At 56.7% G+C, this 11,932-nt stretch overlaps 2 protein-coding genes across 2 annotated transcripts; one reads left to right on the top strand and one right to left on the bottom strand.

Annotated features, from left to right (window-relative positions):
• Positions 1-2,678: 2,678 nt before the first annotated feature.
• LOC141444611 (uncharacterized) lies at positions 2,679-4,253 on the top strand. The gene has a single exon (XM_074110180.1). The coding sequence runs from the start codon at positions 2,682-2,684 to the stop codon at positions 4,251-4,253; it is 1,572 nt and encodes a 523-aa protein (XP_073966281.1). The 5' UTR covers positions 2,679-2,681.
• Positions 4,254-10,525: 6,272 nt separating this feature from the next.
• Positions 10,526-11,452, bottom strand: LOC141444462 (uncharacterized). Its single transcript, XM_074110013.1, has one exon. It carries the CDS (start codon positions 11,450-11,452, stop codon positions 10,526-10,528), a length of 927 nt encoding a protein of 308 aa, XP_073966114.1.
• Positions 11,453-11,932: the final 480 nt, after the last annotated feature.

Raw genomic sequence — 11,932 nt, 5'->3', positions numbered from 1 at the left:
AAAATCATATTTAATACACCTTAAAACCGTACTATAAAAATATCGAGCATGCCACAGTGTTGCGAAGTCCCCGTTTTGTTCGGAAAAAAGGGAGGACAAAGGTTTCCGAAAGATAAAACTGTCTCAAAACACAGACATTCATTGTCCCGGAACGCATATTTGCCATAATTAATTTCAGATATTGCAAAATATTCACAAAATTATTCTAATTATAAATAAACCCGCGTAGCTCACGCAAAAACTATGAGATTTGACATTTCGGAGACCTCACGCTACACTAGCGCCTCTAATGGAGAATTCATACGCGATAGCCCTCATTCCTTTTTGCCAACATCCATATGTAAGTATACGTATACCATTTTTTTTTTGTTTACGTGCAAGACTAGTAAATTTGTAACAGGGGAGCCCCCTTTTACCTAGCAATGTTATTCTGTCAAACCTTAAAAAAAATTGGGGCGTAATTCGTTTGACGAAAAGAACCAATCACGGCTCTTTTAGACGTGTCACATTCAATCAAAGAGCGCACGCTCAGGTTGGGTGTGCAAAAACGCCACAAAGGACTACGTGACGGGATTTGAGTTTTCTTTTTTTTTCTTACTCGAAGTCCTCGTCGCAGACGGCGACGAATACACGAATACCGGGTCGTGCGTGCATTAACCGCAGTTAACCGCAACCACACCGGTCCGTTTTTATTTTTGATCTTGATCGCACAGACTGTAGAGAATCTCAAATAAGGCTAGAAAATAATTAAGCGATGGATCCTAAACTCGAAGATGTTATTGCGATGTCGGTCCTCTTAACAATAGTGGTGTTAGTGCTTTACATTGTGATTTGGTTGCTCTGTAAGATAGCGCAGTTTCTTAGCGATATCTTTTCGTCTCCACCAGTCTATAGAACTTCATATACACCTACTGCCCGCGTGTCCACAATGAATTTCCAATCTCGGAAGATATTAGCTATTGATGCTGAAATGGTTGGTGCCGGTGACAGAGGACAAATCAGCATGTTAGCCAGAGTGTCCATAGTGAATAAATATGGACAGTGTATTTATGACGAATATGTGAAACCAATCTTACCAGTCACAGATTACCGAACATTTATAAGTGGTATTCGAGAAGAAGACCTTTTAGGGATGTTTGGTAGCGGGGTAAGTGAAACACCCTATTGATTGGAGTATAGAAGAAGAAGAGAGTTTTATTACAAAAATTATCTAATATATACAAATTTTACATAGGCGCAATTCGCGAGGGTATCCGCGATCATAACCACGCCTCCAAAAGGTGGCGTGATCTGCGCCGGCACTCATCCATCGCGTTGTCGATGTGTGCTGTCGGTGTGGTCTGCTATAAATACGTGCAGCGCCGAAGTTGTACACATTCATCGTGGTACTTGTGGGTAGAAGTTTTTCCGTAGAAACACCGCTACCCACCGCTCGGACCATAATTCTCGCATCCGCCGCGCCGCCTTAAACTGCGAACTTTGTTCGATCCCGGCCTCCCACCAGCGGGTCTCACCGGGAAAGGACAGAGAACGCAGAGGAGGGCGGTGCGCGCCCAATGGTCGCGCGCCGCGATATGCCGCAGCTGCCCTAGGCAGCCTAGGTTATAGCCGCCTCCCCACCACCGCTCTAGTAGCGGAGGTGGGTAGCTTAAAACAGCCCTTTTTAGGGCTACCCACCGAGCCAAGATGGCTCCACCCCCGACGCCCCCCGCCCTCCGGACCCTACCGCTCGCAAGGCTACCCGACCGCGGATAGCCACGCCGATGCGGAAACATAGGGTGCAGTTTGACGCGGCGGACATCAATGCCGTGAGGCATATGTGCCACGTCGTTCGTGCCGCGGGCCAGGGGATGACGATCCCGCCCGCCTTCAGGAAAGCCATGGGGGAGCTGAATGTCAGACTCCCCCGCTGCTCCCGACGCTCCGGACGACGATCAAGAGTCGTCACCGCGCCTGGCGTCGCCGACGCCGCCGCCCGCGGATGCGGCAACCGCCGCACCACCGCTACTGCCGCCGCCTGCACCTCTCCCGCAGCGCACACCACCCGCGGCCCGCGACGAAAGCGAGGGCCGCGCACACATCGCCGGCGCCCGCGCCCGCCTCGCGGCGCTCACCGCCGCGCTCGCCGCCGCGCTCGCCGCCTGCATCCAAGGCGCCGCCAGCGCCCCGCGCGCCTAAAAAGCCTCCGCCGCCGCCGCGCGTACCGGTGAAAAGCACGGAGAAATCCCGTGCCCGACACCGGCCCAGCGCGGCACTGGAACCGCCAACGTACGCGACGATCGCGGCCGCGCCGCCCATGCGTGCGCCCGCGCCTACGCCCGCGCCGCCCATGCGCGCGCCCGCGCCGACTGCGCCGCCCATGCGTGCGCCCGCGACCGCGACCGTGACGTCTGCATCGCTTGCGGCTGCGCTATTCGCGCCGCCCGTGCGCCCACCTGCCGCATCCCGGACTGCGCCGCCCGCGCGCGTGCTGCCCGTGTCCGCGCCTGCGCCGCCCGCGAGCGCGCCGCCCGCGCCCAACCGCGCCGCCAGCGCGTTCGCTGACCGCGCCCGAGATAGCGCCGCCCGCGCGCGAGCCGCCTGCGTCCGCGCGCGCGCTACCCGCGAGCGCGCCGCTCGCGCCTTCAACAGCGCGCCCCGCGCGCGTGCCGCCCGCGACTGCGGCAGTGCCGCCCGCGCGAATGCCTGTCTCGCCCGCAACGCCTGCGCGCGCGCCATCCGCATCTGAGTCCGCGTGGCCAGCGCTACGTGCGCCGCCCACCCGCGCGACGCCCGCAACCAATGCGGCGACCGCGCCCGCGATACTAACGCAACCGGCGATGAGGATCCCATCGCCGTCGCGCTTTCCACCGCCAGCCAACCTGCCGCCGCCGTTTGCCGCTACAAACAAGCGGCGACTGTCACCCTCTCCGTCGTCGATCCCGCGCCCGACCATCCCGCGACTGGAGCTGTCTCCAATGGACCTCTCGTCCCGCAGAGTAACCTGCGAGGACTTGGGGACGGACGACGACGAGGAGGAGGACAGGAGCAGAGCCAGAGTACCGCCATCACCTCGGATGTCGCCTACACCACCGTCGCCTTCACCACCTCCGCCACCGCCGCCACCATCACCGGCGCCCCCCGCCGCCGCGAGGGGGAAGAGGCACCCGCCCTTAGCTGTGACGAGCTTACCAGAGTGGCCCAGGCACTTCCGCGTGTTGGAGCAGAAGCTGGGACACCCGGTGAACGCCAAGCCGCTGAAGGAGGGCATAATTTTCACGCCGCGATCGGAGGCAGAATACCGAGTGGTCCAAGACCACCTGGAGAAAACCCCAGGCTTGGCCTGGAACAACTGGACCCGGACGGAAGACCTGCCACTGAAAGTGGCAATACGCGGCCTCCCCGCGAACACAACGCCGGAGGACGTCGTCGAAGGCCTGAGGGAGAAGGGGTTCCTCCCGATATTTGCTGTGGCAGTGAGGGCGCGAGCGGGACGCCCTGGCTGCATTTTCCACGCGCAGGTGGAGAAGAACAGCGCGACCATCCCAGGCATCTACAACATCACCACGCTACTGGGCATGCGTGGGGTTAAAGTGGAAGCCTGGCGAGGAAGACCAGGACCTGCGCAGTGTCACCGGTGCCAGGCGTTCAGGCACAGTTCGGTGAACTGCCACCATCCGCAACGCTGCGTCCGCTGTGGAGAGGGACATGCTGCCCGCGACTGCCAGCGACCGCGCGAGGACCCGCCGACGTGCGCAAACTGCGGAGGACCCCACACCGCAAATAGCGTACTGTGCCCGGAATTCCAGAGGGAGGCGAGGCACAAGACGGCGGGAGTCGCACCACGCACACGCACGAGCGCGCGCGCACGCCCCGGAACCACCCCAACAGGAGCCACCGCCACCACGGTGGAACATGGACACGCACCACACTCCCTAATGGCGGCGGCCAACGATGGGAGTCGCCCGCCTTTGAAAAGGCGACGTAAACGCGGCGGGAGGAAGAAGAAGGCCTCCAACCAAGAGCCGCGAGAGCCCCAGCCGAAAACAACGGCACCGGAGACGCTCCCGAAAATCGGCCCGGCCCCGGAAGTCGCCGCCCCTGCAAAGGGGAAGAAGGCGAAGCCGAGGACGGAAGTTGACGACGGGAAAGCGAAGGTCATCCAGCAGCTGATTCTCGTGCTGCAGGAGCTGCTCCAGGCTATCCAATCAGGACAGGACCCCGTCCCGATTATTCTTAGAAGGCTAGCTGACTTGTACGCACAAAATGGCTAGCCAACTAAGAATAATACATTGGAACGCCGATGGCCTATCCAAGGCGAAGACCGGACTGCTGCGTCATCTCCTGGCCGAGCAGAAGATTGACGTGGCACTCATATCTGAGACCCACCTTAAGGCAGGGACCGCCTTAAGACGCCAGGGTTTTATGCCTACAGGAAGGAGGAGACCTCACCACTGGGCAACGCCTACCGGGGCCTAGCTGTCCTGGTGAGAAGAGGATTGGTGCATCAACCACTGCCGGTGCTGACGACGCTCAGGTCGTCATATGCCCTCGGAGTGGAGATCTGCGTCAACGGACATCCCCTACGTGTGTTTGCCTTCTACAAGCCGCCCAGCTCTCGTCTCGCAGTGGCTGACGTCCACGATCTGTTGGACTCGCCGCTGCCCACGATTGTAGCGGGCGACTTCAACTGCAAACACACCGCATGGAACTCCACGAAGATCTGCCTTGACGGGCGGAGGCTCTTCGACGACGCAGAGAGCCAAGGATACGAGGTGCTTGGACCAGAGGTCCCGACCCACTATCCGCACAACGCAGCCCACGCTCCAGACGTCATCGACCTTATGGTAGCCCGCGGCCTTTCTACCTGGCCCGCGCATGACGTCCTGGACTATCACCTTCTCTCGGATCACCAACCAGTCCTGGCGACCCTGGACATGGCACCGACTCGGACGGCTGCCCCTCCTCCCCGCCGCAGACAAGACTGGGATAGATTTGCCGCCTACATGACTGAACACTCGCCGTCCTTCCCCGTGACCAGTACGGAGGAAGTTGACCGCCTCGCTGAGCTGTTCAGTTCATGTGTCACCGACGCTCTCGCACACTCCAGTGTTGAACCCGGCAGATCACCAGCGCGCCCGCGCCATCAGATCCCAGCTGACATCCAGACCCTCATCCAGAGGAAGAGGAAACTGCGCCGCCACTACCAACGCACCAGATGCCCGACCACGAAGTCCCAGCTGAACGCGCTCGCCGAGAAGATTTCGAGGGGCCTCGCCGTACACTCGGAATACTCTTGGCTTGAGCACATCGCTTCGGCTGGAGAGGACTGGAACGGCATCCACCGCCTATGCCGCCGCCTGGCGAACAAGCCAGCACCCACCCGCCCGCTTCTTGCCAGTGACGGAACCATCCGCTACAGGGCAGAAGACAGGGCGGAGATCTTCGCGGACCACCTGGAGATGCAGTTCTCCCCAAACCCGTCTGACAACCACCAACAAGAGGCAGACATCGGGCAGCGACTGGCGGAGTATTTCGCGGCACCGATAGCCCCCGACGAAGACCCCATTGTCTTCTCCCCGGGCCAAGTCGTGAGGATGATCCGACGCGTCCCGCTGAAGAAGGCGCCTGGCCCCGACCGCATTCCCAACGAGGCGCTGCGTCACCTACCCCCGCGAGGTATCGCGACGTTGACGCGGCTCTTCAACGGAGTCCTGCGGACGGGCCACTTCCCGCGCCCCTGGAAGCTTGGGCGCGTCATCATGCTCCCGAAGCCCGGGAAGAATATTCTACGCCCGGAGAGCCACCGACCAATCACCCTGTTGTCGACCACATCGAAGCTGTTCGAGAGGCTGCTGCTGGTGCACCTGTCGCCGCACATCACGCCGCGCGACGAGCAGTTTGGCTTTCGGGCCGAACACTCCACCACGCTGCAGCTCGCCCGAGTCCTACACCAAGCCGCCGTTGCCTACAACAAGAAGGAGCACTCCGTCGCCGTCATGCTCGACATGGAGAAGGCCTTCGACCGTGTATGGCACCTCGGCTTGGTGTACAAGCTGATGACGTCCACCGCCCCCGACGCGTAGTCAAGACTGTGGCCACCTTCTTGGAGGACCGCCACTTCCAGGTTGCGGTGGAGGACGCGGTGTCAACCGCACGCCCCATCCGCGCTGGTGTGCCGCAGGGGAGCTGCCTGTCGCCCGTATGTTACGGTCGATATACGGACGACATTCCCGTCAGCGAGGGCGTGATGCTCGCGCTGTACGCCGACGACGCCGCCTACATCACATCGTCCATCAGACTTGCGCATGCGGCGCGCAAGATGCAAGTCTGCCTTGACGCCCTACCAGCGTGGCTGGATGAGTGGAGGCTCCGTGTTAACGTCGCGAAGACCCAGGTCATCGCCATTAGCACGAAGCGGCTGCTGCCACCACGGCTGACGATGCTGGGGCAGGCCATCGAGTGGTCTCCCACGGTCAAGTACCTGGGAGTCACCATCGACCGCCGCCTCACCATGGCACCTCACGTCCGGACTGTCATAGCCCAGACGCGCGCAGCGCGCGCCCTTCTACGCCCGGTCCTAAGGTCCCGCTTGACACTGCGAGCCAAGTTGGGCGTGTACAAGACTTATGTCCGGTCACGCCTAACATATGCAGCCCCCGCGTGGTACGCGCTGGTGGGAGAGTGCAATAGGAAGCGACTCGATGCCCAGCAGTCGCTATCCTTGCGCAGCATTCTTGACGCCCCGTACTACGTGCGGAATACTGTCATTGCTCGGGGCCTAGGCGTAGAACCCCTGGGCCACTTCATCGGCAGCCTTACCACCAGGATGTTTGGTCGTGCGGATAGGTCGCGCTTTCGCCACTTGTGCGAGCTGGCGCCCTATCACCGCCGACCGCCGGACAACAGGGGCCTGCCGCGCGACCTCGTGCGCGCAGCGAGCCCTTGATTACCGGACCAGACATCCTCGGACCTGGACATTACCTACCTTGCCGCCGGTTGATGATCGCTCGCTGGACCTCCCGAATGGGGTCCCATCCGGCGGGCTTGATCTCGCTGGCGGTTTAAGATGAACACCGGACTTGACATCCTCCGAGGCCTAGCCTCGACACCAGGGACCCGACCATATTTGTGGTCGGCGCATGACGCCGCTGAGGGGGGCAACCGCCCCGAGCAGCATCCCCGCCCCCCTGCTCCGCAGGGGGTCGAGATGATATCACGATTTGTACACATTTCGCCCGCAGACGTCGATGCGCAAACACCGCGCGCACTCTCAGAGCGGCGAGTGTTTACGCCTGGCGAAATATTATTCTGGTCCAGTTTCTGGGCAGACGTCATCTTCTACAACCAAGTGTGTAGCTAGCAGCTACAGGGCTCCTCCTCTAGCGAAGCGTACCGGAAGGCGAATTTCTCGGCCGCGGCGAGTCACTCTTGGAGGATCAGCTGTGTTTGTGCTTGAAGATTGTTGAACTTGCAGTGACGGCGGTGACTGTGGTTGTGTCGTTTGTGGTTTTCGGTGCGGTATTCTGTGTTACAGTGCTCGTGTCGGTGTGTTATCGTTTTCCTCGGCAACGGTGTACGCAGGCTTCAGTCGGTCGATGGAGATATTTGCGCTTCTATCTGGTAGCTGGACGGTGAAAACTTTTTCAGTGCGTTTCAGGATGCGATAGGGGCCTTCGTACGGTGCTTGCAGTGGTTTTCGTACTGCGTCGACTCGTACGAACACGTACTCGCAGGTACCTAGGTCGCGGTGTACGAATATCGCTCGGTTGTTATTGTGCGATTGACTAGGTATTGGTTTGCCGTTTGATAGTTTCACGCAGGTTTTCGACGTAGGCACTGTCCATCGTAACGTCATTGTTTGTTTCAGCTGACAGGAAATCGCCGGGCAGTCTTATGTTGCAGCCGTAGGTAAGTTGAGCGGCGCTGACACCGGTGTCGCTGCGGAGCGCGGCGCGCACGCCGAGTAGCACTGTAGGCAATTCGTTTATCCAGCTCGTGGTTGATAAAAGTCTGGCTTTTAGTGCTGCTTTCAATTGGCGGTGCCAGCGTTCTAGGGCTCCGTTGCACTGTGGGTGATACGGGGTAGTACGAGTTTTTTCGATACCGAGTAATTGCGATAAATGTGCGAAAACTCGGCTCTCAAACTGGCGTCCTTGGTCGGTTGTCATTGTCGTTGGACATCCGAATCGAGCTATCCAGCCTTGATAAACGACCTTGGCGACTTCTTCTGCAGTGATTTCCTGAACAGGATAAGCTTCGGGCCATCGAGTTGCGCGATCGATTAGCGTAACGAGGTAGCGATTTCCATCGGGTGCGGTAGGTAGCGGGCCGACTATGTCTATGTGTATATGATCGAAGCGGCCAGTAGGTTGGAACGATGATACGGGACTTGCGGTATGTCTCTGTACTTTCGCTCGCTGGCACGGGATGCATGTTTTAGCCCAACTCCCGACGTCGCTGTTCATTGAAGGCCAGAAGTACTTGCGTGACATCATTTTTCTTGTTGTACGTATTCCAGGATGACTTATGTTGTGTGTACAGTCGAATGCGGTACGTCGAAATTCCTTTGGCAGGTATATTCGAACGTCGGCGGTAGAGGTTTCACACAGTAGTTTAATGTCGGATCCAGGCAGAGTTACGTGTTTCAATTTTAGGTTGTTTTTGCTGAAGGAGGTTGGATAGCGCTGTCTCGTTCTTGCGCGTCGGCTAGCTCGGTGAAGTTGAATGGTGTTGGACAGCTGATTGTTTCGACTCGCGATAGCGCGTCAGCTGCGGCGTTTTCTTCTCCGCGTACATAGCGTATGTCGGTCGTAAACTCGCTTATGTAAAGTAGTTGGCGGGTGCGTCTAGGCGATTCGCTGCTTGCACTAGTCTTGTGTATGCGAATGTAAGCGGTTTGTGGTCGGTAAATATTGTTATTTCTCGCCCCTCGAATATTTTTCGGAAGTGTTTGACTGACATGTAGATGGCGAGTAGCTCTCGATCGTATGTGCTGTATCGAGTCTGGGCGTCGGTGAATTTCTTTGAGAAAAAACCAAGGGGCTGCCAGGTGTGTTTACATATTGTTGTATAACGCTGCCAGCACAGTTTCCGCTCGCGTCGCAGAAAATCGCAATTGCAGCGTGATGCATCGGGTGTGCAAGTAAAGCTGCGTTTTTGATGCTGGTTTTACATGCTTCGAATGCTTGCGTCGCTACGTCGGTCCACTCGATTTGTGTTTTGTCTCTTTTCTTCGTATTGTGGAGAAACTTGTTGAGCGGTGCTTGTGTACTGGCGGCGTTTTTTATGTTCTCGCGGTAGAAATTTATCATTCCGAGGAATCGACGTAATTCTTCGATTGTTTGAGGTCTCGGATAGTTGATGATTGCTTCGACTTTGTCTTGTGGCGGCATAATACCTTCGCTCGTGACTTCGTAGCCGAGAAATCTGACCTTGGGCTGGCCGAATACGCACTTTGACGGATTTATTGTTATTCCGTATTCGTCGAGTCGTTCTAGCACAGTGCGTAAATGATTTTTGTGCTCTTCTTCGTCGGTAGAGGCAAGTAGGAGGTCGTCAACGAACGGGTACACAAAATCGAGTCCTCGGAGCACCTCGTGAATAAATCTTTGGAATGTTTGGCCGGCGTTCTTCAGGCCGGGGCACATCCGCGGGAACTCAAATAGGCCGAAGGGAGTTATTATGGCCGTTTTTTCTACGTCTTGTTCGGCGACGGGCAGCTGTTGGTAGGCACGATTCAAGTCAAGCGTAGAAAAGATGGTTTTACCGGCGAGTTGGTAGGTAAAATCTTTGATACGTGGAATGGGGTACCGGTCGGGCTTGGTGATGCTGTTGAGCCTTCTGTAATCACCACACACACGTAGCTCTCCGCTCTTCTTAGGCACGATGTGTAGAGGCGACGACCACGGGCTCTTGCTGGGCCTGCAGAGACCTTGTTGTACCATATTCTCGAATTCTTTCTTGACTTGTTCGTAGCGGTGCGGGGCAACAGGGCGCGCGCGGCAGTAGATCGGCTGGCCAGTGGTTTCAATCACGTGTTCGACGGAATGTTTAGGACTGAGCTTCATGGAGGTAATTCTTGTAATTCCGGGAAAATCAGCGAGTATACTGTGGTAACTATGCCCGACGTCTATACTGCGAACTGTAGGTATGTTTGCAGTACTCAGTTGGGCGTTAGTTATCAGTTGTGTTTTGCCGTCGATCAGTCTTCTGTTTTTTACGTCGACTATGAGGTGATGATGATTCAAAAAGTCGGCTCCGATGATTGGTTTTGACACAGCAGCGATGATGAATTTCCATTTGTATGGGCGGCGTAAGTTGAGGTCCAATTCGAGCGTTTTTTCGCCATACGTAGGTATAGTTGTGTTGTTGGCTGCGTATAACTCGAACGGTAGCGGTTGGGCGGCTACACCTTTGCTCTTAGGTAGGACGGAAATATTTGCGCCCGTGTCTACCAGGAAAGACAATTTTGATTTTTTGTCCGTGACAAATAAGCGGTGTGAGTGCTCATTAACGCCGGATCCCGCCGCAGCCAGCGTTAGTTTTAGTTTTCCGGCATGACGACGATGGGCTTGAAACTGCACGGCGATTGGCATTTCTTAGCGTCCATGCCGTAGCGACGATGGTAGTAACAATACGGCATGGGCGAGTTTGGGCGGCTTCGGTTTTGCGATGCGTTACGGGACCGTGACTGGAAGCGGCGGCGAGGGCGGCTGCTGTGCTGATTGTCTTGCGGTCGTGCCCGCAGCTCAGCGACTTCCAGGGATAGCCTTCTAATTTCGCTGACGAGGAACTGTGTGTCAATTGCTGGTTGTTGCTGGTAATATGGCTGCGCGGGAGGCGGTGGCGGTGGCGGTAACGGGGCGGATGGTGTTGAAATGGCAGCGATGTCTTGGGACGATGTGTGGACTTCCATCATTTTGTCCGCGAGCAAGGCCAGGTCTTCGAGCGTTGTCTTAATTTTGAAAGCTTCACTGACAGCAAGCACGGAACGGATGTGTGGCGGCAGGTGTTCGAGCCACATCATTTTGATGGTACTTTCGGGGAATTTGTCCTTATTGAGTTGCTGCATCCGCCTTAGCAACTGGCTAGGTTTTTGGTCTCCGAGCTCCACTTGCGACAAGAGCTTTTTGGTTTGAGCGCTGTTCGATTCCTCATACAGCGAGATGAGGCGATCCTTGATTGCCTTGTAATAATCTGCTGCCGGCGGCTGGTAGATGAGGTCGGCGATATTTTGAATATCCTGCTTCTCGAGCTGCGCGATCACCATTTGGGCGAGCTGGGCCTGGCTTCGTTTGAGGTCGGCGGTGGCTGCTTCAAAGCTGCAGAACCACAGGAGCGGTTGGTCGCGCCAGAACGGTGGGACGCGAAGCGACAGCGATATACCGGAGACTTCTTGGCTCGACGGTTGTTGCGGTGCAGCTGCAGCGTTTTGAGGGTTCTCTGCGCCAAGGTTTTCTTGCGTGTTCATCTTCTTTAAGTCGTTGGGTCACCACTTTAGGGATGTTTGGTAGCGGGGTAAGTGAAACACCCTATTGATTGGAGTATAGAAGAAGAAGAAAATTTATTTACAAAAATTATCTAATATATACAAATTTACATAGGCGCAATTCGCGAGGGTATCCGCGATCATAACCACGCCTCCAAAAGGTGGCGTGATCTGCGCCGGCACTCATCCATCGCGTTGTCGATGTGTGCTGTCGGTGTGGCTCTGCTATAAATACGTGCAGCGCCGAAGTTGTACACATTTCGCCCGCAGACGTCGATGCGCAAACACCGCGCGCACTTCTCAGAGCGGCGAGTGTTTACGCCTGGCGAAATATTATTCTGGTCCCAGTTTCTGGACAGACGTCATCTTCTACAACCAAGTGTGTAGCTAGCAGCTACAACCTTATGTGCTCCATCATTTTACACAGTTCGAAGACAAGTTCAGGATTTAATAGAAGATTGT

Source organism: Choristoneura fumiferana, chromosome 30 (assembly GCF_025370935.1).
Source record: "Choristoneura fumiferana chromosome 30, NRCan_CFum_1, whole genome shotgun sequence".
NCBI lineage: Eukaryota > Metazoa > Arthropoda > Insecta > Lepidoptera > Tortricidae > Choristoneura > Choristoneura fumiferana.
This window is presented reverse-complemented; position numbering and strand designations above follow the sequence as displayed.